Below are 22,628 nucleotides of genomic sequence, written 5' to 3' on the forward strand. Positions count from 1 at the left end.
GATCTGGCGGAGCGGAGAACTGTTAGTCCGTGTTTGCAATGTTAACATTGTGATTGATTAGGTAATCTGATAACGCGAAAGAAGTAACTAGATCTGATGGAATTCACTGGGATGAACAATACCACATTGGCAAGATATTGCATTGTTGTTTCAGTAGCAACATGTATTGAGGAATATCCAAAATTTATTAAGCTATATAGAATCATAACTGGGTACTTTCTAGTTTTTGAAATACCCACCATATAGAACACCCATAACAGCAATCCATTCTAGAAATCAATAAGCCCACATGCACTTATATGCGAGCAGACGGTGTCCTAGGCGATCATATTCTAGCTGGCTAATCCAGCTATCATTTGTCCCACTGAGTTTCCCAAACACGCTGGCGCCCTTCCACACGACAACCTGCGGATCAAGGTCTCTTGGCGGCGTACCAATCATGATTTCCTTTGCGAAACCTGGCTGAAGAAGTTGAAGTCGTTCTTCTAAGAACAAATGGAAGTTGCTAACCAGGCTTCCTCCACCAACAACCATAATTCCACCGAGGAAATCGCGCATCTTCCGCTCGTCTGAACGTGCGGCATGTATGATCGAGGTAAGAATTGCCTTGTCCAACGGGTACGACGGGAGAATATCGTCGCGCTCCTCGACGGTGGGCTCACGGGGTTGAGATGTGCTTTGGCTTGGTCCGGCAGGTGCCGGAGTAGCGGCACCCCCTGCTTGCGGTGTGCCCTCTGGTACCGGGGAACCCGCAACAGACGATCGGGGAGTGGCCTCGGCATCCTGTACACGGCTCAGTGCATTCAGCTGCTGTGACCGGCTAGGAGTTGCTTGTACGTCCACAGTGCCCGCCTGGGAGTCGCCGTTGACTTGGCTGCTAGAAGATGGAGGAGCAAGCATCGTCAGGATTTCCGACTGGGCTGCGGAAGTTGGGTCATTTGGTTGGCTATCATAAATATCCACAGAGCGAGTAATCAATTTTCGTCGCCCATTAAGTTTATTCGAGTTGTCAAACAAGGTCGGGTGGAAAACGCCCATTGGAGCAAGGTGCACCTCGTCGTATGCTTTGAATGTATACTTGCGGGTGTCTTGGCCGGCCACCCGAAGATGGAAATCGAAGACCTGCACTGAAACGCTCGCTTCGTTCATGGTACAAATGTTCTTCTTCAACTCCTCGGCTAACAGGAAGTCATACCTGCGCCATAAGTTGATCTCTTCGTAGGGGAAGTGATCATAAAGCATCATCTTGACGAATAACTCAGTCATATCCGCGCCGCCATATTTCAGATTCACACGCGAATTTTCGATGCACATTCCTTCCTCAACGCAACATATTGATGTCTTTTGCGCACCAATATCAACAACACAGGCTGAGGTGAATCCAGCACCAAAGGTAGCGGCAAGACTCTCTTGGATGAAGCAAACGCGAGCGAACGAGAACTCCCTCATGAGCATATCAAGAATTTGGGTAACGTATGACTTTTCGAACAGATCCGGGATCACAAACACGCAGGAGTACTGCGGCCAGTCTTTTTTGCTTGTAAGGCCCAGCTGGGTCTTGATCGCATCCTCAAGGATGATGGAAATGTCCAAGAACAAGAGCCGCTTGTTGTCATAATCTTCCTCGTTACACCAGCCGTATTTCATAGGCCAGAAGAGTTTATAGCGGGGTTTCGACTCGTCGGGTATCCGCAAGGCTGGCTGTCCCACAATGTACTCGGGCGCCTGGTCTGGAATTTCTGTCCATTCGACTCGCATTGGATCATTGTGTTCTGAGATAGTCTCCGGTACTGTTCGGCGGTTATAGTTGATTACCATTTCCTTAGAGTTTGGCAAAGTTCGGCGTTTGTTCTGCCGCATATGTGTTTTGAGATCTGCGGCCATGGTTGTATATTGCGAAGAGAACTATAACCAAATTAGTTCCTGTACAGTAGAAAGCATCATTATCTGGGATCCAAGACATACCTCAGGGCCGAATTTCTTCTCCGGCTCCATTTCAGAGCCATCATCCAGCTTCAACCTCTTCGGGCACGGCTCCTCATGATCTTCGGATTCGCTAGTGGTTGATTTTCGCGCGATGACCATAGGGAGAGTTTTCGGCAGCGCATCACTGGACAGGCCAATGCGAAGATTCTGGCTGCCGACATGGATGACGACTACTTTGGACCCCAATGCCTCCGTAGCCGCCTCCTCGGCATCCTCCATGTTTGCGTCGCCATCCATCTCTGTGTCCGCTTCGGGTATTCCAAGGTCATTTGTCTTTGCCATCGCAAGGGCACGATCGCGGTCTTTGGCATTTTTAGCCATCCGATTCCGATTTTCTTCATTTTGCAACCTGAACGCCAGGTACTGATCGTCGCGCTTGAGGTAGTCACTGCAATACAGAGAAGGCGTTCCGTTAGTAAAAAAAGAGAAAAAGTGGAAAAAACTTAAGCAACAGAGCGCATTATGGCAGTAAATCACGAACGTGTAATAGTTTTTCTGGTTGATTGCGGGGATCACAGGCCAGCTGGAGAGGTCCATATTGTTATCCGTCCTTTCGAGGCCTAAGACGCAGGAGTTAGGGCATGCAACCTATCATGATGGAGAGGAATTAATTGAATTACTGACCCTCATCCCGAAGGAGAGCCTTCCCAGACTTCTTGCCCACCATTGTGTGCAGCTCCTGGTTCCAACACAAGGATCAATCTTCGTCCAATCGCGCCGGAAGTCGGACCAGCTTCGTCTGGAAGGCTGCCAAGGGGTTCGTTTGGGAGTGGTCGGAGAATCGGGGTCCGATCAGACGATAGAGGAGAAAGCGAAAGGAAGGTCGGAGGTGGGTGGAGGAGCAGTGCTGTTGGACTAAGGCGGTTGCAGATAGAGAAAGAGCGTCATCAAGACAATGCGCCATTCATACTTTCCGCTCGGCAAGCCTGGAGTGAAAGGCGAATCGCTCCAAACGGTATAGCGCAAAGGACAGTATACCTGAACACAATATACAATTCCCAACTGCGAACGCAATACAGCAACAACACAACAGATTCTATAAACTAGTAATATAAACTAATTGTAAAATATAAACCGACACAGTCATTTCTTTACTCAGGACTGGAAAGACAAATTGCAATTGCTGAGGGTCCAGGACAGTGTGACTGGAAGAGCTTTGACCAAGCCCGATCGCCCTGCGATTTAGTCAGCTTCTATTCTGGATGTTCTGGGGTTTCGCTGCGCTGATCGGTCATCTCCCTCCGACACAAAGCACTTCCACCTTTCTCAGACAACTGTCTTCTTCCGATAACTTCTTCGAGCCCTTCCACTATACATCCTCTTACCCACGTTTGTCTGTTGGGACGACGAGACCCCGTTCCCTACGATCGGTCGCCGCCTGAAGTATCGCCGCTTTCCACCGCCAACAAACACACGCCGTCATGGGGGGTTCACTTTCGCGACTATGGTCCTTGTTATGGGCAAAGAAGGAAATTCGAATTCTGATTCTTGGACTTGTATGCCAATAATATTACCATCCGCAAAATGCTTGGGACACCGGAACTGAGACGCTATCTCGCATAGGACAATGCTGGCAAGACCACTCTCCTCTACAGGTTAAAGGTATGTTCTCTGTTATATCCTGCTGGTTATGCGCATACTGGTTTGAATTGCGTGCTAATGTGAATTTCCGGGTAGATCGGCGAAGTCGTGACCACAATACCCACCATCGGATTCAACGTGGAATCAGTGACGTACAGAAATTTGAACTTTAATGTTTGGGTACGCGCTTCACAACACCTTCAGTCCATTCCTTATATGCTTCAGAATGTATTCGCTCATGCAATCTACACTCTAGGATCTCGGTGGCCAAACATCTATTCGTCCATACTGGCGGTGCTACTACGCCAACACCGCTGCCGTCGTTTTCGTGATCGATTCTACAGATGTTGAGCGTCTCAGTACAGCCGCTGATGAACTTTCTGCTATGCTAAATGAAGAGGAACTGCGTGAAGCTGCACTACTGGTCTTCGCGAACAAACAAGATCAGCCGGGTGCAAAGGGCGCCGGAGAAATATCAGAGGCACTAAAGCTTGGTGAACTGCGGGATAGGAACTGGAGCATTGTGGCATGTTCTGCCATTGATGGTAAAGGTCTAAACGAAGGCATGGACTGGTTGGTGGTACGTTTGTCTACGCTCTCATTGAGTTCGGGCTCTGCTAACGTCGGAATGCGCAGCAAACTCTTCAATCCGAAAACGCATAAGCGCTGGCGTCTTTTGTCGTGCGATAGAATCTTTTAATATTCCCCTCCTCGGCAATTTGAAGCTATGGAGTGCATGTCGTTATACAGTATATTTTTTTTTTTTTTGGTGTGGGGACTTTTGAGACGAAACGAGTGTAATATCCTAATTGATTCGAATATGTCCGGTTGGCTTCGTTCGATTTTCCTTGTGTTTGGCGTGACATGGAGCCGTGGTTGGAACTGGTTATATGAAGCCTTAGAGCGCGCAGACATGCTTGGGTGTATAAATCAACAGCAACTACTAGTGCATTGTACCAGACTTTGAAAATATTACTGATTAGCATAAATCACCAGTCACGGTCAACTGTTTCTAAAGTGAGAGCGCATCTCTTGGCCTTGACCATCAGAACTGTACAAAATATATATAATATCAGGCTTACAGTCACCTATTTCCCTACGAGGTGCCACGAATTATAGATATGTAACTAGCGCCTACTGATTTGGAGGGTAACAGCTACCAGCTGCTAGTGCTTCAAAAATACATTATCTCCATCTCCTGCCCTTTGAGTTGCCGACTACAAGACGAATTATACTCCCCGCACTTGATACTTATCCTTTCTCCATTTATACATCTACCCCGCGCCCCGCCACAAAGAACTGGAAGATAAGAAAACGAACCTCAACAGGGATCCAACTGTAGCCTATTTTATTCAATTCCTTCAAGCAAAGTCACTGAGAGTCACCTTTCCGATAGATCTGTCCACGGTAAAGGGCTAATACGTATATAATGGCCGAACCCCAGACACAAACCGCAGCCGTTCTCCCCTCCAAGGGCGCAACAGTCAACAGCCGTCTCGAAATCAAGAATGACAGGCCCATTCCCTCTCCAGCACAGGGAGAGTTGCTCGTTAAGCTGGAGTTCTCGGGGGTCTGTCATTCTGATGTGCATAGTGTTCGTGGGGAGACGCCTATGTTGACGGATGTTGCAGGGCATGAAGGGGTCGGGAAAGTTGTCAGAGGTGAGTATTTCGCTATATATTGTGTACATAACCTGGTGCTAATGTTGTACTGATTTAGTGGGAGACGGTGTAGACGAAGGGGCCTGGATGGGGAAGAGGGTTGGTATTAGGTATGATTCCTTGCTTGAGGCTACACTAGAACACTGGTAATCGAGATTGTACCTGCGAATTATAGATGGCTATACAGCTCGTGCATGGAGTGCGAGATTTGCGAGAGGAATAACACCGCTTGTCCCTATCAAAAGAACGCTGGTGCAGTATGTTGCTTTACCTTGCGGAGTAGACTGGCAGTAAACTAATATACAAGATATGCAGAATGTGCCAGGAACATTTCAGCGTGCGTAACCCACTATATTTTCCGAACTCACAGCCACTCTACATGGGTGCCTCTGATGTCCTTTTATAGAGTACATCATCAGCCCTGCAGTGCACGTAACGAAGATCCCAGAACAATTAGCTCCTGACGAAGCTGCGCCTCTGCTATGTGGTATGACAACTGTCACCAAACATGTACAGTAATGAGATCTCTAACATACTTCCATAACGTAGCTGGAATTGCGATGTATTCGTCGATCATGAAGACAAGAACCCGTCCTGGGGACTGGCTTGTCCTTCCTGGCGCTGGGGGCGGTTTGGGGCATATGTACGTTTTCGACCACCACGTCGATACTGCAAAGCATGAGATAACCTGGGAACATATTGAATAAGCTGATACATTTACTATTAGGGGTGTGCAAATCGCGGTAAAGAAGGGTCTAAAGGTCATCGCCATAGACAGGTACGGAATATTCCAAGACCAAGGGACGCAAGACTAACTCTAAGCAGCGGCGAGAAGAAGAAACAGCTATGCCTAAAGCTCGGGGCCACGGCCTTCCTCGACTACAAAACCGATGATGTCCAAGGCGCAGTGAAACAACTGACTTCCGGCCTCGGTGCGCACGCAGTAATCTGCTCGGCGAATAGCGAGGCATCGTACGAGCAGAGTATGCAGCTTCTCCGTCGTTTAGGAGTGCTAGTGTGTGTTGGGATACCTAATACCCCGTTCCGATTGCCGGCGACACCATTTGATATGATTCTTAAGGGTGGGTTACTCACCTGATTACGATCGTCAATGACGACTTGAATGGTGTAGGGCTGACAAAATGTATACAGGGCTGACGATTGTTGGGAACTCGGCGGGCACGGCGCAGGAGATGGGCGAATTGATGAAAATGGCCGTGGCAGGGGAGGTGAAGGCTCATATTGAATGCTTTGCATTCGACCAGATCGATGATGTTATTCAGCGGCTTGGGAGGTCCGAGATTGATGGACGAGCTGTTATACGGATTCCGGAGTAACTGAAAGAAATAATAGTGACACTGGTGATGAAAGGGGGAAAGACATTCTTCCGACCAATTTCCTGACTACCACCCCCAGAGACGGCTTGGGATGAGGCTGATGCTGGGGCAAGTGCGGCTGGGCTGATTTGTGCTTAATTTTAGGACTTTTTAGCCCGAACCCTGCATTAACAGCAGCCTGTCTTGAACATTAAAAAAGAGAATGGAATTAGCAGCTTCCTATCTTCCACGCAGTCGTTAAGAATATATACCGAACTTGACTTGGAGGATGGGTCTGAATATATCCCAAACGCACCCGATATCAAGGTAGGCAAAAAGCAATGCCCATCTATTGGAGTACTGACTTTTGAGATTCCTTCGGATTGAATTTTATTATAATACAGTAGTAATGAGAACGACGAAAATTAGGCACGCTATAAGTCAGTTCTTTTGATAATCCCCTGACCCTCTGATCTCCGCAGCTGACGCGGGGACCCAGAATTATTATCGATAAGATCAATGATGCGTCGACCTTAGTTTGGATGGGCTCCGCCTGGACCCCCCCTAAATTCGTCGTGATTGCAAATCACGAGGTGTCGACCGTACGGAACGGAGAGGCCAAAGTGTGGCGGAATGCATGGCTGTGATTGGCTGACCGGGCTATACTGGCGATGCAGTGCTCTCCGACTGTCTTCCGACCGTTTGTCTCTCTTTCTGCTGCTCTCCTCGTGTGGTTGCCACACATGTCTCCACGTTGCTCTCCGACTTGCCAATGATTTTCCAGTCTCCTGGCTCGTGCATTGCGCTGCAGGTCCTCGGAAACGCTGCAGGATGTCTATCGCAGTCGCGGGTCCTGAACCATCCCGCCTCGTCCACTGTACATCGGGCTGCCTCTAACCTTCTTCCACCCCAGGTCTGCTATGGGACCAATTGAAGGGGAATGATCCTAGGATCGTCCGTTCATTTACCTCTGCCGCTATCGACCAGTTCCGTTTTTAGCCAGTGTGTCTCGCGCGACCCAGGCCCATGTGTGTTCCTGATAGGGCATCGATAGTTCGACACCCTCATGCTTCCTCACCTTCCTTAATATTAGGAGCCAGCGCTGTCAATGAAGCGGTCCTGGTGGGTCAGAGAGGGCATGCGCTCGATTCCCCTCCCCCGATGTCCACCCGATGATGGAGGGGTATTTGATTCATGAAGGCGTCCCTCCCGGCTCAATTCTTTGAGTTGAGAAGGCTAATCACTTCTGCCCTTCAGGTCGTATCCCTCAACCTACGCCATGAGCTCTCTCGCCAGTGGCCCCGCTGGATTTCTCCAGAGCGGCCTTGACCGTCACTATGTTTCCATTGCAGGCGCCGCGTTCTTTGTTTGCGCACTTGTCGCAGTTGTCCTCGTTCTAGGGTCCCAGAGGCGTAACAAGGTCGATTACAACAGTGGCATTTTCAGCTACCTGAAATTTATCTATGCCAGCTTTTTGAAACCCCACAATAAAGGTAGCAACGGTCAACAGGATGCATTGGAGAGCTTCTATTCTACTCAAGTATGAATCTGAGCTGTGTTAGCCGCCTTCCCCAGCGAGTCATTAACATCTACGCAGGCTTCAGTATACGATTCCACTCGAAAGCGCCTTCTTCGTGGTCGAGAGGATATGCTTGGTCTTGTTGCTGCTCAGCTCAAGTACAAGCTTGAGAACAAAGAGCTTCAGAAAGGAAAGGCGATTTGGGTCGATGTAAGATGCCCTTGCTACAACCTGTCTGCAACAGGGCTAACAACTGGCTTAGATTGGTGGCGGCACTGGGTAAGCTCCATACCGGATGAAGTCTCCCTTATAGTTTTCTAATAAGAATATAGATACAATATCGAAGCCATGGCCGCGTTCGTGCCCGTCGCGGAGTTCTTCTCCCAGATTTACCTCGTCGATCTATCCCCGTCTCTATGTGAAGTCGCGCGCCAGCGCTTCGAGCGATTAGGATGGAAGAATGTCACAGTTGTCTGCCAGGATGCACGCTCGTTTCGTTTACCGGAAGAGAACGTCGACCCGGCAAAGAATCCTGGATCTGGCGCCGATGTGGTCACAATGAGCTACAGTCTGTCAATGATCCCAGGTAAGAGCTCCTTTTCGTATTACCACGGTAGTAACTTACACAATTACGCAGATTATTACAGCGTGGTGGACTCGTTAGGAAACCTGGTGAAGCCGTCTGGTTTACTTGGTGTTTGCGACTTTTACGGTAAAGCCCAGAACAACCTTCGTTCACAGAAACAGAAGCTAATTTATCCAAAGTCCAAAGCATTGTCGATGTCTCGGCCAGGAATTACATTGGTGGAGCCTTCAACCGGCACGTTAACTGGTTAGGCCGTGCCTTCTGGCGCGCCTGGTTCGAGGCAGACCGTGTGAACCTCGATGCTGCTCGTCGTGACTACTTGGAATATCGCTTCGGAACCGTGATTTCGGCGAGTGAGCGGAATTACCTTCTGGGTGGTATCCCTTACTACATTTTCATTGGACGCCAGAAGGATATCTCTCCGAACCAGGCCAGCCGTGAGGCTATCGAGAAGTTGGACGCATCCTTCACCGAATCACCGTACCTCTCTCCGGCAAACCACCGCAAGGAGATGGATAAGGCTGTCGTCAAGAGCACGCAGGAGATTCGGTCCAAGGCATATGAATCGGCCGTTATCAACTTGAGCGCCAACCTTCCTCTCCCCGCATCCTTCTACCAAAACCACCATTACCGCATTTTCTACAACGATCTTCTCCCCAAGCATACACAGTTCCAAAATGAGTACATCTATGCCTTCAACTGGGAAGATCCCCGGGTTGACCACCGACTACTGAACATTAAACGTGACGATGTCATTCTGGCCATCACAAGTGCTGGCGATAACATTTTGGATTATTTGCAGAAGAGCCCGCGTCGCGTTCATGCGGTTGACTTGAACCCGAACCAGAATCACCTTCTTGAGCTTAAAGTCGCATGTTTTGTCGCTCTCGGCCACAGGGATGTTTGGAAGATCTTTGGTGAGGGAAAGCATGCCGAATTCCGTGATCTCCTGATCTCGCGACTCAGCCCTCACCTATCCAGCCAGGCTTTCCAATACTGGCTTGAGCACACTCAGGTCTTTACCTCATCTTCAGGCCGGGGTCTCTATGAGACCGGCGGCTCTCGCCATGCAATCAAGATGGTCCGCTACATCTTCAAGGTCTTCGGTATGGAGGGCCAAGTAAAGAAGCTTTGCGAGGCTCAAACCCTAGCTGAGCAGCGTGAAATCTGGCCGCGGATTCGCTCCGTTCTTATGAGCAAGCCCCTTCACTGGGCAGTGGTTAGCACTGAATGGTTCGCATGGAAAGCTGCTGGTGTTCCTCGCAACCAGCGAAACATGATCGTTGATGATTACTTCAAGCGCAATGGTCTCACCAGGGAGATGAATAATGCTAAAGACCTCAGTGGCAAGTCAATCTGGGAGTATGTGGTGGACACATTGGACCCTGTTGTCCAAGAGACAATGATCAGCAATGACAACTACTTCTACTACCTGTGCTTGCAGGGTCAATTCTCAAGAAGGTAACTAACACCCAGTTCTTGTTCACCTGAGCATCCACTAATAATATACGATAGATGTGCCCCAGCCTACCTTACCCCTCAAGCCCATGTCAAGCTATCATCTCCAGGCGCATTTGATGGCCTACGTATCCACACAGACGAGATCAACGAAGTTATCGGACGTATCACGCCTCGAAGCCTCACAATTGCCGTGGTAGGTTACCCATCCGCTTTGATATGGCTTCAAAATTATATTAATTCCAATCTCTTACAGGTCATGGACTCAATGGACTGGTTCGATCCAGAAGGCACAGATGCCTCCGCGCAAGCGCGGAAATTCAACCACGCCCTGAAGCTAGACGGCCGAATCCTCCTCCGCTCTGCGAGTATCGAACCTTGGTACATCAAGGACTTTGAGGAAAACGGCTTCACGTGTCGACGTGTTGGAGCCCGTTTCTCAGGTTCCTGCATTGACCGGTAAGTGTCTCCCCACTGGGACAAATTGATAATCAAATGATGGTATCTAACACTTGTACAGTGTGAACATGTACGCGTCTACCTGGATCTGCACAAAGACTGAAGAGCTCGAGCGTTTGACACAAGACGAGCGGTCGAATAGCGTGGATCATCTGGAGCTCTAAACACAGGATATTTATCTTTCTATTTTACGGGTCTGGGCAGTAGTATGGGCCATTTTTTGAGTTTCGCGGGCGAATTCGTAAATACACCAAACAGTCACCATCCTTTTTCCTCTTACTCCTTACTTTATGATTTAGATACCTACACTTTACTTCCGATTTTTACTCCCTTGCTTTTGCGTCACATATTCTTATCTGGTCTTATATGCTTTATACCCACGTTTTACACGTTTTGCTGCCGCTGGGTGCATAGGGGTGGGGATTTGATGACATGTCTTTTTTCTATGAGTACAGTCAGATCTACGCAAAAGAGCGCCTGCCTTGTCTTGGTCAATAGTGGCAGCGTTGAATAATACATCACACTTCACGACTTTTTATTCTTGTCTATTCGGTCCTACCAATATCATGCACATATAGATATACAGTTCGTCTCTAATAGCTCCTAGAGCACAATAATCGACATTAGAACATGGCGAGGAGAAACGAAATCACGATAACCCTCTGTACAGCGAAACTTGACGGATAATTATATCATCATCAAGAAAGAAAGAAAAGAAGGAAGATAGGCATGCATGATAAACTACATTTCGTTCTTTTCCTCTATTGCGAACCTTGACCCCGAAATAACATCCGAGAAAACCAACAAAATTCCTTGGTATTGCGCAATCATTAAAGACGAGGAAAGAGAATCGAAGTTGGAAAGAAACCGTCATCAAAAATGTCCAAGCGCATCCATAGGGATGGATGCAAATGCATACTCCGTACCGTCATCTCATCAGATAAGTAAGGTAAAAAGGGCTGGCTGGGAGGAAGATAAGGATCTCATCCCATCCGCATCTATGAGCGGCCGTATCGGGTCTTTCCGATGGAGAAGGGCACGTAGCGGTACTTGATCATGTGTTGAATTTGTCGGCGCACTGCAGATTACCCGTTAACAATTATGCCCTCCAATATCCAGGAGCGAAGGAAAGCCGGGAGTACTCACTCGTCAAGACAAACAATAAGATCCAGTAAACGACCAAGACAGGCCAGAAGACCGGAATATCAAAGATGCTGAACCAGGTGCAGACGAATCCGATGGCGAGAGCGCGCGTGGCGGAATGCCAGAACTTGAACTCAGGGAGACGTCGGATGAAAGGACGGAATTCGTCGTCCTGCCTTGTGGGGAGACTAGGAGAGCCTGCGTCGCCGTCTTCGAGGCCCTCATCTTGTGTGAGGGAGGGGTCGAATTTTGGTTGCAAGAAGAGGAGGAAGAGGTTTAGAAGGTAAATTCCAACGGTGTATGCGACTGTCAAGCAGTGAATGTTAGCCTTGAAAACGTTGCTTTTCGACTCAGTAGGTACGTACCAATGTACCATCCCTGAGCGAGGATAATTCTCAGAAAGAAGACGAGAAGAAGAACAACAGTGCCTATCCAGCGATAGGCTGTGAATGGCGTCGAGGCATCAAGGTAGGTTTGGTATTGCTATTAGAATCATTAGCATTGCTTGGCTTCCTCTCACTTATGAACTGTTCTGTGATTTCATCCCATAAGAACGGAATAGATAACATACTCTAGCAAGTTTCGAGGTTTGCGCGGAGACCGCAGTAAACGGCGTCTGCTCGGGCTCAGGACCATCCATTGCGACGGTTAACGGAAGACGGTAACAAGGTCGAAGAGAGGATAGGAGGCAAGGGACGGGAGAAGAAAGGCGCTCTCTCAGGACCGACGATAACGCATCCAAGTCTATTCCGGGGTAGTAGTTGTGATGGAGGCGGATGTGCAAAAGTTGTCCACTTCCAAACACCGGCGTGCGAACTCCAGCTTGGCCTGTTTGGGACCTGCCCAGCCACAACTGAAGTTGCAGTGCTGCGCCTCAGAACCTCGCACTAGCCGCTTGCGGAAATAGCACTGCTTAGCTAATATTTTGAGTCACGTGGAGCTTACCTCGGAACTGAGTAGACGGCTTGCATCGGCAATGCGGGGAATCTCCTAGCTCTCCCGTGCCGGAGCATCGACCCATCGACCTAGGTACTTGAACTTCTTCATTCCAACCATTGCAGTTTCAAAATATTGCCGTTTCTCCTGTTTACCCCACCAATTCACGTTCCTAGCAGCACACATCACCATGTTCGCCCGTCAAGCCCCCCGATTCTTCTCCGCTCGAACAACAACCTACTTCGCCCGCGTCCGCCTATACTCTTCCGCTTCTCCGAGCTATGAGCACATCCTCACCTCAATCCCGAAGCCAGGAGTCGGCCTGAGTATGTTACACCAACAAACTGCGCCAAAAACACCCAAAATCAAATTTCAATTCTAATTGCCGTTTTCTATAGTCACTCTCAACCGTCCCAAAGCCCTCAACGCCCTCTCCAGCCCACTCTTCAAAGAACTCAACGATGCGCTCTCCAAATACGATGAAAGCAAGGACATCGGCGCTATCGTCATCACCGGAAGCGAGAAAGCCTTTGCTGGTAAGCTCCAACCCTCAGGCATCTGCCCATGAGTGTATGTACGCTAACGAGTGTAAAGCCGGCGCCGACATCAAAGAAATGGCCCCCCTAACCTTCTCCGCCGCCTACAGTAACAACTTCATAGCCCCTTGGTCGCATCTCGCAACCTCAATCCGCAAGCCCGTTATTGCTGCTGTGTCCGGATACGCCCTTGGTGGTGGCTGTGAACTCGCTCTGATGTGTGATGTCATCTACTGCACGTCCTCGGCCACCTTCGGACAACCCGAAATCAAGCTGGGTGTTATCCCCGGCGCGGGAGGATCGCAACGCCTCACGGCTGCTGTAGGGAAGAGCAAAGCAATGGAGTTGATTTTGACAGGGAATAACTTTAGCGGAAAGGAGGCCGGAGAATGGGGAGTTGCGGCTAAGGTTGTTGACGGTGGGAAAGATGAATTGCTTGGAGAGGCGCTCAAGACGGCGGAGAAGATTGCAGGATACAGTCAGGTTGCAACCGTTGCGGCGAAGGAGGTTGTGAATAAGAGTCAGGAGCTGGGTGTGAGGGAGGGAGTGGAATATGAGCGGAGATTGTTCCATGGACTGTTTGGAAGTCAGGATCAGAAGATTGGTATGGTTTCAAACTATCTTTTATCTTTAGTTCTGGGTAAGTGCTAACTGAGAATAGGTATGACTGCGTTCGCGGAGAAGAAGAAGCCTGAATGGTCGAACGAGTAAGAAGCTGCGCTCAAGTTGTTATTCTACGCAGTGGGATATAGGAAAGTGAACTGAAGTAGTAGTATTATTAATTATATCCAAAGGCATCATTAAGTGCATTCGTTGCCTCGTATCGTATATATGTACATTCATTAATTAGTATTATGCAGTTCGTAGAGTATTATTAGTAGCATGGTCATGAGGAGCAGTAGCTCAGAACACGCTACCGTGCAATTCCGCATCATTGGCTGGTCCACGCCTCTGATTTTGGTAGTCCTCGACCACTCGCCCTTCGAACGTCTCGTCAAAGACATCGACTTGCGTACTTTTGAACTGGCGGGCACTGACTCGACGCTCGAAGAGGAGGTCGAGCTCGGCAAACGTGCGGCCGCTGGGCTCGGGAACGCGGAAGAAGGTGTAAATGATGCACAGGAAGCAGATGCCTCCCCAGAAGAGACCAGCAAAATTGCCCCAGTCCCATGCAGTGGGGTTTACCATGTATGGCGTTAAAACGCCGCAGACGATGGCAACAATGTTATACAGGATGCGGCCGAGGACGACGGTTTTGATCTGCAGACGACGAGTGGAGATTTCTGCAACGAGCGAGTAGGCTACAGTCCCAACTGTTGACTGATAAAACAAAGCCCATATAAGCATCATTGACCCGGTTGCGAGGGAGGACTCAGTTCGATGCTCCTCCGGGACTAGACCAAGGAAGCCCATAACAAGCAGCATGACGCAGAGACCACATAGGCCGTAGAGGTAGAGGTTGCGGCGGCCGATTCCCCACGACATGAGGAACCATGCCCCGAATACACCGACCATGTTGATGCCGTACTGCCCCATCGCAAACGAATACGCCGATTTGTCTGGGAGGCCTGCTTGCTGGAGGAAATATGTCGAGTAGTTGGAGAATGAGTTGCCACTGAGATTTTGAATAGCCCAGACCATGCAGACAATTTCTGTACGGCGTAGATCAACTCCTTTAAAGCAGTCCAGATAGCTAGCGCCGGTGGTGATCTTCTGTTCTAAAGCCGTGGTGTGGACCATCATGGCGACTGTCTCGTCCGCATCAAAATCGGTGTCTCCGTTTGAACTTGTCAACCGTTGTAAAGATCGTTTCGCATCCTGCGTCTTGCCCTTCCGAACTAACCACCAAGGTGACTCAGGTGCTAGCCAAATTCCGATAAAGAGTGGTAGCGGCCACATCCATTGCAGTCCGTACGGGATGCGATAAGCCCACTCATCGTGACGATCGATCATAGCCCTGATGACGCCGACACCTATTAGTTGTCCCAAACCCCAGCAAAAGTTAACGTAGGTCGTAAGGTAGCTGCGTAGTGCAACCGGGCAGACTTCGGACGCGTAGGTGACGCATAGTGTCTGGAAGACACCCCAGGGAATACCGGCGAGGATTTCAGCAGCGAGTAGGGCTTGAACGTTTGGAGCCGTAAAGAAGATGGCGGTCCATGCGGTAATGAGGACAAGACATGTCATGACAGTGTATCGGTATCCAAATTTTTCAGAAGCCCAACCGTTGATTAAAAGGCCGATGATTTCTCCGACGTACGCACCGTTACTCAACCCAGATTGCCACTAAAAGCCCAGCCAATCGTCAGTAATAGTGTCAGACATCGAATTGAAGAGTAGATTTACCCGTGCAGGAACCTGATACTCCCCATCAGAGCCCAGCTCGCCGTATTTGCGATTGAATTGCGCAAAAGCGTAAAAGTTATTGACAAGCGAAATATCGTAGCCCTCCATGGCAATGGTAGTAGAGATAATGACACTCCAAATAACGGCTTTTGGATATAGTTTGATTCCCTGCCACAGGGTCATCTTCTGCTCTTTTTGAGCAGCCGACTTCGCATTCTCAACGACCTTGGCCATTGAATTCGGTGAGTCCTGACCACTGCGGAAGGCTTCATCTTTGACTGGAGTGACCACATCCGGAGACTTGGAGGGGTCCATCATTCCGGAAACCCTGCAACGCGGGTATAATCGGCTGAGACAAGGAAGCAATGCTGAAGCTTGACGCGCTGTCTGATTAACCAGAAGGATGGATCGGTAGAGATTTATATCCGTGGCGGCCGGCGGGGGCACGGGGGAGGATCCACACTAGCCCACTCTCGCAAAGATTTCTGCCAACCTGGAACGTGAGCGACTGAGCATCCAAGAGAAAGAAAAAAGAAAAACGGGATGCGACGCTAGCACTAACAGAGAATAATGCACCTGAAGGTAGCATTTTGAGGGCTGGGGTTTGTGGGGAACAGACCATGGACCATGGAGGGAATTGCAGCCAAGCCCTTGGTGGTGTGCGGGTTCATGGGCCAGCTTTTCAGAACATTGAGGAAAGATCAACAGTTGGTCGTGCGCGCATATCAAGACCAGAGGACACGGTCAGAACAACCGCAAGCATAGAGGCAGGGGTCAAAAACCTTAATGTTGAGATTCGGCAGTTGTGTGGTCGAGCCGCGATGTCCGGATTAGGAACAGTCCAGGCCCGGCTTCAACTTGCAGGAACACCGTTGGCGCGGGAGTCGTGGACAGCTTCGTCTTAAACGGCACTAGTTAGTGCGCGGTCCTTTTTCGATTCCAGCCATTTCCGAAGGCTTCTGAGAGAAGGATGTGGGAAAGGAGTTGAGCCTCAGGCAAAACCGGCTGTAGTTATTTCATACTCGGCTTGGCTTGTAGCAATTGACAGGCACGATTTCAATTTCTGGTTTAAAACCAGGAATTTATCTAGGCTGGCTTCGGCTGCCTATACGTACACCGTATTTCTCGTGCTTATGAGGTGTATCGCCGGCCAGGTGTGTGAATGGCCGGTTGGGCCGCTTATCCCATCCGCCCAGTGCCCTCATTCAAATATATTTGGGCCTAAGTATAATGGAGCATTCTATCTCCTGCTTTTCTTCATCCGGTCCATATTTCCTTATCGTTGTGTATTCAATATCCTTGTCCGTACTTTGACGCTGGACACCGTTGTACTTTAAGCAATTCAGATGAGACCGGGTTGTTAAAAATGGACTATCAGCCCGAAACAATGGCAAAAAGGCCAATGGTTTCCCCAGATGCGCAAATAACTATACCATAGATGACCACGGGTGTCTCCGAGCGAGGCGCTAACTTCGCTTGAGGCTCTCTAAAGATCCCACTCCCACTTCGGATCGTCGATTGCCTGAGGTGGCCGATACAAGTGAGCTGAAGTACCAATTACCTCGTCATCAGAGCCGCAGGTTTCTCGATCCTGAGACGAAAATGTGGCCCAATGTACACCTATTTCACAGCGTACGTTCCTGTAGACATTATCGGCGTTCATGTCGAATAGGCCGGCGAGTCCGTATATTAGCCGTCTTCTCCCAAGCCAAACCATTGCCTGAGTGACTGAAGAGAGGTACTACCTAGTTTCCCGGCGGAAGTCGGATTTTTCCAACCGGCTATTTCGGTTTGTGGCCGACCATCGAAGCCGATAGTAAGAGGTGCTGGTGCTGGTGCATGGTGTGCATAGTGTGGTGAGACGAACCACGAAAAATAGTCGGGTTGGTCAATATACGGAGTACGTAGGAAATGATTGCTACTGCAGGAGAAGTCCTGCTAAATTTCCACGATGTTCACTGGGCAATGCACAATGCCGGCAGACGGTTCACGGAGCCGGGATCTGGAGATGCGGAGAGCATTGCTGGGGATTGAAGCGATGGTGGAGCTTTAGTCAATGGAACAGGCCAGACATCTTGATTATTCAAAACGAAAAATGGCCAGAATCAGTGCATTAGTGACCGCCAAAGGGCCTGATTACCAACAAAATTGGTCTGGTTGGGGGGCTGGCGGGCGTAATTGTTGCCTATTTCGGGGGGAGATGTGAGACCGGGAGCGCTCCCGATTTCGCATTTCCCGGTGGAAAACAGGAATTAAATGCGATCCATCTGTACGGAGAACACGGACAAATACGTTCTTCAGCTGGTCATGATAGTGACAAAGCCCTTACAGCTAACATCCATTTATTAATTTACTTCTGAAGGGTGAAAGTAGATATCGAAACGGAGGGCTACCCGCGGAAAGCTCCGACTTCCGGGCAAGGCTGGGATTCCGCCGAGTGACGATGCGAGTGAAGCATGATGTATTCCGCAATTGGATGCGGGGAGCCACGATGATCGCGGGCGTCTTTTGGGGGCAGGAGACAGCGAACCGAGCCAGGAATCATTCTCAGGTGATGCGCGCCGTAAATGATCGGAATGGCCTTCCGTTTCCATGGTGGAGCAGCCCGTTGACAATTTAAATCCCTCTGGTTGGCCAAAGCTGTCTGTATAGAATTTTTAGTGGGAAGCAGCACCGTGGACCCAGCTTGTTTTATATCTGGATTCCACTGCTTTCCCCTCACCTGGGAGCTACCAGTATCCAGCCTATATAAACCCCGCATCCCCTCCTGACCTTTTTGCGTCTTCAGGTTTCTTCGATCTCAGTTAGCATTTAGCCATTGTTCTACTACCGCCACCATGGGCAAAGACGACGAGCAAAGTAGGTTCTCTCCGCAGCGAGCTTCTGGGCCAACGCTGATTTCTTGCAGAGACTTACCGTTACAATGAGACTCCGGTCTACACCACATCGAATGGCTGTCCTGTAGGTTAATCGTCGCAAAATGTGATAGAGACGAACTAACAGGCACAGGTAATGGACCCTCAAGCCTCCCAGCGAGTTGGCTCCAACGGGCCTCTCCTCCTCCAAGACTTCCACCTGATCGACCTTCTCGCCTCATTCGACCGTGAGCGCATCCCTGAGCGAGTGGTCCACGCCAAGGGCGCTGGCGCCTATGGCGAGTTCGAGGTTACCGACGATATCAGCGACATCACGGTCATTGATATGCTCAAGGGAGTTGGCAAGAAGACCAAGAACTTTGTCCGCTTCTCAACNGTCGGAGGTGAAAAGGGCTCTCCCGACAGTGCGCGCGACCCTCGAGGATTTGCTGTGAAGTTCTACACTGAGGAGGGTAACTGGGACTGGGTCTTCAACAATACTCCTGTCTTCTTCCTGCGCGACCCTAGCAAATTCCCCATGTTCATCCACACCCAAAAGCGCAACCCCCAAACCAACCTCAAGGACGCAACCATGTTCTGGGACTACCTTTCCACCCACCAGGAGGCCGTCCATCAGGTCATGCACCTCTTCAGCGACCGCGGCACCCCCTACTCTTACCGCCACATGAACGGCTACTCCGGCCACACTTACAAGTGGATCAAGCCCGATGGTACCTTCAACTACGTTCAGCTCCACCTGAAGACAGACCAGGGCAACAAGACCTTCACCAATGCTGAAGCCGGCCGCCTATCCGCTGAGAACCCCGACTGGCACACCCAGGACCTTTTCAGCGCCATCGCCCGCGGCGAGCACCCTTCGTGGACCTGCTACGTCCAGGTTTTGAGCCCCGAGCAGGCCCAAAAGTTCCGTTGGAACATCTTTGACCTCACCAAGGTCTGGCCTCAATCCGAAGTTCCCCTCCGCCGCTTCGGCCGCTTCACTCTCAACAAGAACCCCGAAAACTACTTCGCCGAAGTCGAGCAAGCCGCCTTCTCCCCCTCCCACATGGTCCCAGGTGTCGAAGCCTCCGCCGACCCAGTCCTCCAGTCCCGTCTTTTCTCATACCCAGACACCCACCGCCACCGTCTCGGCACCTCAAACTACCAAGCCATCCCCGTCAACTGCCCCCTCCGCTCCTTCACACCCTTCCACCGCGACGGCGTCATGAGCGTGCACGGCAACCACGGCGCAAACCCGAACTACCCTTCCACCTTCCGTCCTCTGCAATACAAGCCCGTCAAGGCCTCCCAGGAACACGAGAAGTGGGCCGGCGCTGTCGTCACCGAGCAGCTCCCCGTCACAGACGAGGACTATGTCCAGGCAAACGGCCTTTGGCAGGTTCTCGGCCGCCAGCCCGGACAGCAGGATAACTTCGTTGGTAATGTTGCGGGACACCTGTGCAACGCCCACCCGAGGGTGCGCCAGGCGACGTACGGAATGTTCCGCCGTGTGAACCCTGACCTTGGCGCGAGAATTGAGAAGGCTACCGAGGGGAAAGCCACCGATGCTGCTAAGGCTCGTTTGTAATTTTAACTTGAACTGGTTATATCTTTATAGAGCTTGACTTTTTCCCTTTTAAGCAATGATGATACATCTACTTCATAGTTATCTGCTCCCCAAGCCTACTGGTTATAGTTGAAGAAGTTGTCCACGAACCGATGATTTGGTAGTGCCAATCCGAGGCCTGGCCGGCTGACATATACTAGTAAACTATGTTGATATTCTATGGAAGAAAAAGAAGGTTGATAAGAAACTAACCGAAATTTAGCGGGGTACTGATCTAACGCTATGTGTGCTAAACAAAAGAAGCGTTCCCGTAGGATCTAATCCTCCCCGGTAGACCCAATTAAATGGAGCAGTGGGTAGATATAATGTTAGGAAATAAGAATATGGTGTATTCAAAACAGAAGCCCAAAAATGTAAACCCTGACACCATGGATAAACGCCAAATCCGAATCCAAGACAAGATATGCTAGGCCGTGAGATGGAATTCGCAGTTCGTATATAGTCGTAAAAGGAAGGTTTTTACCTCGGGGATATGCTGGTTTCAAAGCGGAAATTCTGGTGCTGGCGTGATGAGGTGATTGGATGCAGCTGCTGCGGTGTCATAACAACCCCAGAAAAACCCCGGGGTTTCACATGTGGAAGTTGAGGATGCGGAGGTTGGCGGGGTGGTTGGTGATGTGGGGTCGCGACAGCCAAACCATCCTGGATCCTTGCAGGTTGTTGTTGTTGTGGTCGACGTAGGATCATTGCACCCAAACCAGCCTGGGGTTTTGCAGGTCGTTGTTGTGGTAGGCGCTTCAGTTGTGGTTGTTGTGGTCGACGTGGGGTCCTTGCACCCAAACCAACCTGGGGTTTTGCAAGTAGATGTGGTCGTAGTGGTAGTTGTTGGAGGATCAGTGGTTGTACTCTCATCGAGGCATCCCCACCATCCTGGCGTTTCACAAGTAGTTGTTCGGGTCAATGTGGTGGAAGTTGTTGAAGTAGGAGGCGAGCTTGTCGTCGTGCTCTCGGAGCCGTTACTGCGGAAGAATTTCCACAGACCACAGTCATAACACTCCTCCTCTGGCACACAAAGCGGCACGTCATCATATACTTCAAGAACGTCTGAGATTACAGCTTTAATGCGATGTGTGCCAATCGCAACGCGCCATCCCTTGTCTCCTACTGTGTCATAAGTACATAACTGGCCAGCGTGGCATGCGGTCTCCATTGCATAGCCACCCCATGTACATATAGAGCTGACGCCGTTGCAAGTTCCCATATAAACGGGGTCTGCAGTGTGTCCGAAATGGTATACCCCTGTATTCTTCCTCGTTTGAGGCAAATTTGGGTCCTTTCCTGGTGGGCTTGGCAAGCCTAATCGGGCAGCCGGGAGTGCTTCAGGGATAGCTTCAAAGGTGACAACAGGCAGTCCAAAGGTCAGACCGAGCAAGCTAGACATAGCACCTCCCAGTGAATGGCCCGTCAGCCACACATTTGCGTTCGGGTATAACTCGGTGACATTAGAATACAAGTCGATTGAGGCGCGGTAGTAACGGTTCTCGTCGTTCATAGCTTCAACGATGCAAGTCAAATTTGCATTGTACGCAGACTTTTGACAATCACAGACCTGTCGCCATAGATAGGATCCACCTTGCCCGCAGCAGCAGCTGAAGAAGAGATTGTCATTCACCTTGTCGTTGGTGGTCGTCCCTGCGCCATCGAAAAGAGCGGGAGAGGTTCCCTTGAGAGAGATAACAATAGTACTGTTCGTACTATCCGCATATATGTGGCCACGGAGTCCATCGTTTTGCCAACCAAAACTAGTCGAGTAGTTAAGTTTACCATTGATATCCTGCCAGTCCTCGGATCCAGGTACTTCAATGTAGTCGTTTGCCGTCATCTTCGCCAATGTCAAAACAGTCTTTTTATCTGTAACATTGGGTCCTGCTACAGCGTCCATGGACCAGTCTGATGACGACAGAGTGACCGCCGATCCAGTGTTCCTTGCAGCCGCCAGGTGCTCCTCAATTGCGGATAGGCGTCGATCTGCCAGCCGTTCAATGGTAACGGGCTCGGAGGATGCAACGAGTGGTGCGTTGAAATCAGCGGGTTCAGTCCCTTCTGTTCCATCTTCCAATACGGCTCGAAGCTGAGTATGCGGTTTGATGTCGAGCCGTCTGTGAAGGTCGGGGTGCTCGTAAGCCCCTCGCTGAACGATGTGGCGAAGGCTCTAAATTAGATTAGAGCGTCTGTATAGTTGGTATGACCAGGTTAAAACACAGAACTTACGAATTCATGTGATCCGGACAGGGAGGGAGCATCCCCCAACGGGATTTGTGGTGGAAGGAAGGGGGATGACCCCTGTGAGCCCAAGTATACAGGACGATAAGCAGACGCGCAAGAAAGCAGGGCAATCGACATAAGTAGCGTAATGGATTTCATGTTCGTCAAACGGCGCTTCCTCGTCCGCCTGTGCGGTTGGTCCATGATTAATGGCAATAGTAATGATGCAGACTAAGAAATGAGACGCAGATGTGCAGAGGCGTACTCGAGTCCAGATCCAGGCACTTATCGGTGGGTGGACGGTGACGCACTGCGGAGAAAGGTGGTCACGTGCTACCGGGATCGCGTCACGGGAACCTTGGAGGTGGGACAAGCATCTGAGGAGGAAAACAGCTCCCAATCACCGTGTCAGTC

The 22,628-nt window shown here is 50.1% G+C and overlaps 9 protein-coding genes across 9 annotated transcripts; 5 read left to right on the forward strand and 4 right to left on the reverse strand.

The window, feature by feature from the left end:
• Positions 1-112: 112 nt before the first annotated feature.
• On the reverse strand, positions 113-3,079 carry ASPSYDRAFT_44884 (putative chromatin remodeling complex subunit (Arp8)). Its single transcript, XM_040846924.1, has 4 exons — positions 2,611-3,079; positions 2,471-2,546; positions 1,966-2,377; positions 113-1,905 (listed from the first exon to the last, which is right to left on the reverse strand). The coding sequence occupies exons 1-4, from the start codon at positions 2,651-2,653 to the stop codon at positions 277-279; spliced, it is 2,160 nt and encodes a 719-aa protein (XP_040702330.1). The 5' UTR covers positions 2,654-3,079; the 3' UTR covers positions 113-276.
• A 132-nt stretch (positions 3,080-3,211) lies between these two features.
• Positions 3,212-4,645, forward strand: ASPSYDRAFT_44885 (ADP-ribosylation factor family protein). Its single transcript, XM_040846925.1, has 5 exons — positions 3,212-3,482; positions 3,550-3,588; positions 3,664-3,747; positions 3,824-4,147; positions 4,204-4,645. The coding sequence occupies exons 1-5, from the start codon at positions 3,408-3,410 to the stop codon at positions 4,228-4,230; spliced, it is 549 nt and encodes a 182-aa protein (XP_040702331.1). The 5' UTR covers positions 3,212-3,407; the 3' UTR covers positions 4,231-4,645.
• Positions 4,646-4,996: 351 nt separating this feature from the next.
• ASPSYDRAFT_31191 (zinc-dependent alcohol dehydrogenase) lies at positions 4,997-6,565 on the forward strand (the record flags this gene model as incomplete). The annotated part of the gene is made up of 9 exons (XM_040844848.1): positions 4,997-5,228; positions 5,287-5,338; positions 5,404-5,485; positions 5,544-5,565; positions 5,635-5,715; positions 5,778-5,871; positions 5,956-6,006; positions 6,054-6,310; positions 6,381-6,565. The coding sequence occupies 9 exons, from the start codon at positions 4,997-4,999 to the stop codon at positions 6,563-6,565; spliced, it is 1,056 nt and encodes a 351-aa protein (XP_040702332.1).
• A 1,258-nt stretch (positions 6,566-7,823) lies between these two features.
• Positions 7,824-10,730, forward strand: ASPSYDRAFT_152187 (class I SAM-dependent methyltransferase; the record flags this gene model as incomplete). Its single annotated transcript, XM_040842166.1, has 9 exons — positions 7,824-8,084; positions 8,142-8,273; positions 8,326-8,342; positions 8,396-8,649; positions 8,701-8,775; positions 8,829-10,110; positions 10,165-10,303; positions 10,364-10,566; positions 10,628-10,730. The coding sequence occupies 9 exons, from the start codon at positions 7,824-7,826 to the stop codon at positions 10,728-10,730; spliced, it is 2,466 nt and encodes an 821-aa protein (XP_040702333.1).
• A 354-nt stretch (positions 10,731-11,084) lies between these two features.
• On the reverse strand, positions 11,085-12,523 carry ASPSYDRAFT_44889 (Rer1 family protein). Its single transcript, XM_040846926.1, has 4 exons — positions 12,281-12,523; positions 12,075-12,192; positions 11,713-12,015; positions 11,085-11,644 (listed from the first exon to the last, which is right to left on the reverse strand). The coding sequence occupies exons 1-4, from the start codon at positions 12,347-12,349 to the stop codon at positions 11,565-11,567; spliced, it is 570 nt and encodes a 189-aa protein (XP_040702334.1). The 5' UTR covers positions 12,350-12,523; the 3' UTR covers positions 11,085-11,564.
• Positions 12,524-12,543: 20 nt separating this feature from the next.
• Positions 12,544-14,327, forward strand: echA (enoyl-CoA hydratase echA). The gene is made up of 4 exons (XM_040843467.1): positions 12,544-12,971; positions 13,044-13,181; positions 13,240-13,785; positions 13,843-14,327. The coding sequence occupies exons 1-4, from the start codon at positions 12,836-12,838 to the stop codon at positions 13,890-13,892; spliced, it is 870 nt and encodes a 289-aa protein (XP_040702335.1). The 5' UTR covers positions 12,544-12,835; the 3' UTR covers positions 13,893-14,327.
• On the reverse strand, positions 13,959-16,287 carry ASPSYDRAFT_954575 (putative MFS alpha-glucoside transporter). Its single transcript, XM_040853118.1, has 3 exons — positions 16,090-16,287; positions 15,528-16,020; positions 13,959-15,467 (listed from the first exon to the last, which is right to left on the reverse strand). The coding sequence occupies exons 2-3, from the start codon at positions 15,843-15,845 to the stop codon at positions 14,085-14,087; spliced, it is 1,701 nt and encodes a 566-aa protein (XP_040702336.1). The 5' UTR covers positions 15,846-16,020; positions 16,090-16,287; the 3' UTR covers positions 13,959-14,084.
• Positions 16,288-18,364: 2,077 nt separating this feature from the next.
• fgaCat (catalase easC) lies at positions 18,365-19,970 on the forward strand (the record flags this gene model as incomplete). Its single annotated transcript, XM_040844849.1, has 3 exons — positions 18,365-18,386; positions 18,436-18,488; positions 18,537-19,970. 3 exons carry the CDS (start codon positions 18,365-18,367, stop codon positions 19,968-19,970), a joined length of 1,509 nt encoding a protein of 502 aa, XP_040702337.1.
• Positions 19,971-20,210: 240 nt separating this feature from the next.
• On the reverse strand, positions 20,211-22,620 carry atg15 (triglyceride lipase ATG15). The gene is made up of 2 exons (XM_040846927.1): positions 22,221-22,620; positions 20,211-22,161 (listed from the first exon to the last, which is right to left on the reverse strand). The coding sequence occupies exons 1-2, from the start codon at positions 22,416-22,418 to the stop codon at positions 20,491-20,493; spliced, it is 1,869 nt and encodes a 622-aa protein (XP_040702338.1). The 5' UTR covers positions 22,419-22,620; the 3' UTR covers positions 20,211-20,490.
• Between the last annotated feature and the right edge of the window lie 8 nt (positions 22,621-22,628).

The sequence above is a fragment of the Aspergillus sydowii genome (assembly GCF_001890705.1).
Source record: "Aspergillus sydowii CBS 593.65 unplaced genomic scaffold ASPSYscaffold_5, whole genome shotgun sequence".
In the NCBI taxonomy this organism is placed as follows: Eukaryota; Fungi; Ascomycota; class Eurotiomycetes; order Eurotiales; family Aspergillaceae; genus Aspergillus; species Aspergillus sydowii.

Bases quoted from the DNA above. Each gene is read 5' to 3' on its own strand.
- echA (XM_040843467.1), top strand. From the start codon at position 12,836: ATGTTCGCCCGTCAAGCCCCCCGATTCTTCTCCGCTCGAACAACAACC. The intron at 12,972-13,043 runs GTATGTTACACC...CGTTTTCTATAG, and splicing joins GAAGCCAGGAGTCGGCCTGA to TCACTCTCAACCGTCCCAAA. The intron at 13,786-13,842 runs GTATGGTTTCAA...AACTGAGAATAG, and splicing joins AAGTCAGGATCAGAAGATTG to GTATGACTGCGTTCGCGGAG.
- ASPSYDRAFT_954575 (XM_040853118.1), bottom strand. From the start codon at position 15,845: ATGATGGACCCCTCCAAGTCTCCGGATGTGGTCACTCCAGTCAAAGAT. The intron at 15,468-15,527 runs GTAAATCTACTC...CTGGGCTTTTAG, and splicing joins AGTATCAGGTTCCTGCACGG to TGGCAATCTGGGTTGAGTAA.
- ASPSYDRAFT_44885 (XM_040846925.1), top strand. From the start codon at position 3,408: ATGGGGGGTTCACTTTCGCGACTATGGTCCTTGTTATGGGCAAAGAAG. The intron at 3,483-3,549 runs GTATGCCAATAA...TATCTCGCATAG, and splicing joins GAATTCTGATTCTTGGACTT to GACAATGCTGGCAAGACCAC. The intron at 4,148-4,203 runs GTACGTTTGTCT...CGGAATGCGCAG, and splicing joins AAGGCATGGACTGGTTGGTG to CAAACTCTTCAATCCGAAAA.
- ASPSYDRAFT_44884 (XM_040846924.1), bottom strand. From the start codon at position 2,653: ATGGTGGGCAAGAAGTCTGGGAAGGCTCTCCTTCGGGATGAGG. The intron at 2,547-2,610 runs GTCAGTAATTCA...CCTGCGTCTTAG, and splicing joins GGCTCTCCTTCGGGATGAGG to GCCTCGAAAGGACGGATAAC. The intron at 2,378-2,470 runs CACGTTCGTGAT...TTCTCTGTATTG, and splicing joins ATCAACCAGAAAAACTATTA to CAGTGACTACCTCAAGCGCG.
- atg15 (XM_040846927.1), bottom strand. From the start codon at position 22,418: ATGGACCAACCGCACAGGCGGACGAGGAAGCGCCGTTTGACGAACATG. The intron at 22,162-22,220 runs GTAAGTTCTGTG...AATCTAATTTAG, and splicing joins TGTCCGGATCACATGAATTC to AGCCTTCGCCACATCGTTCA.
- ASPSYDRAFT_44889 (XM_040846926.1), bottom strand. From the start codon at position 12,349: ATGGATGGTCCTGAGCCCGAGCAGACGCCGTTTACTGCGGTCTCCGCG. The intron at 12,193-12,280 runs GTATGTTATCTA...TGATTCTAATAG, and splicing joins AAACCTCGAAACTTGCTAGA to CAATACCAAACCTACCTTGA. The intron at 11,645-11,712 runs GTGAGTACTCCC...GGTAATCTGCAG, and splicing joins CTTATTGTTTGTCTTGACGA to TGCGCCGACAAATTCAACAC.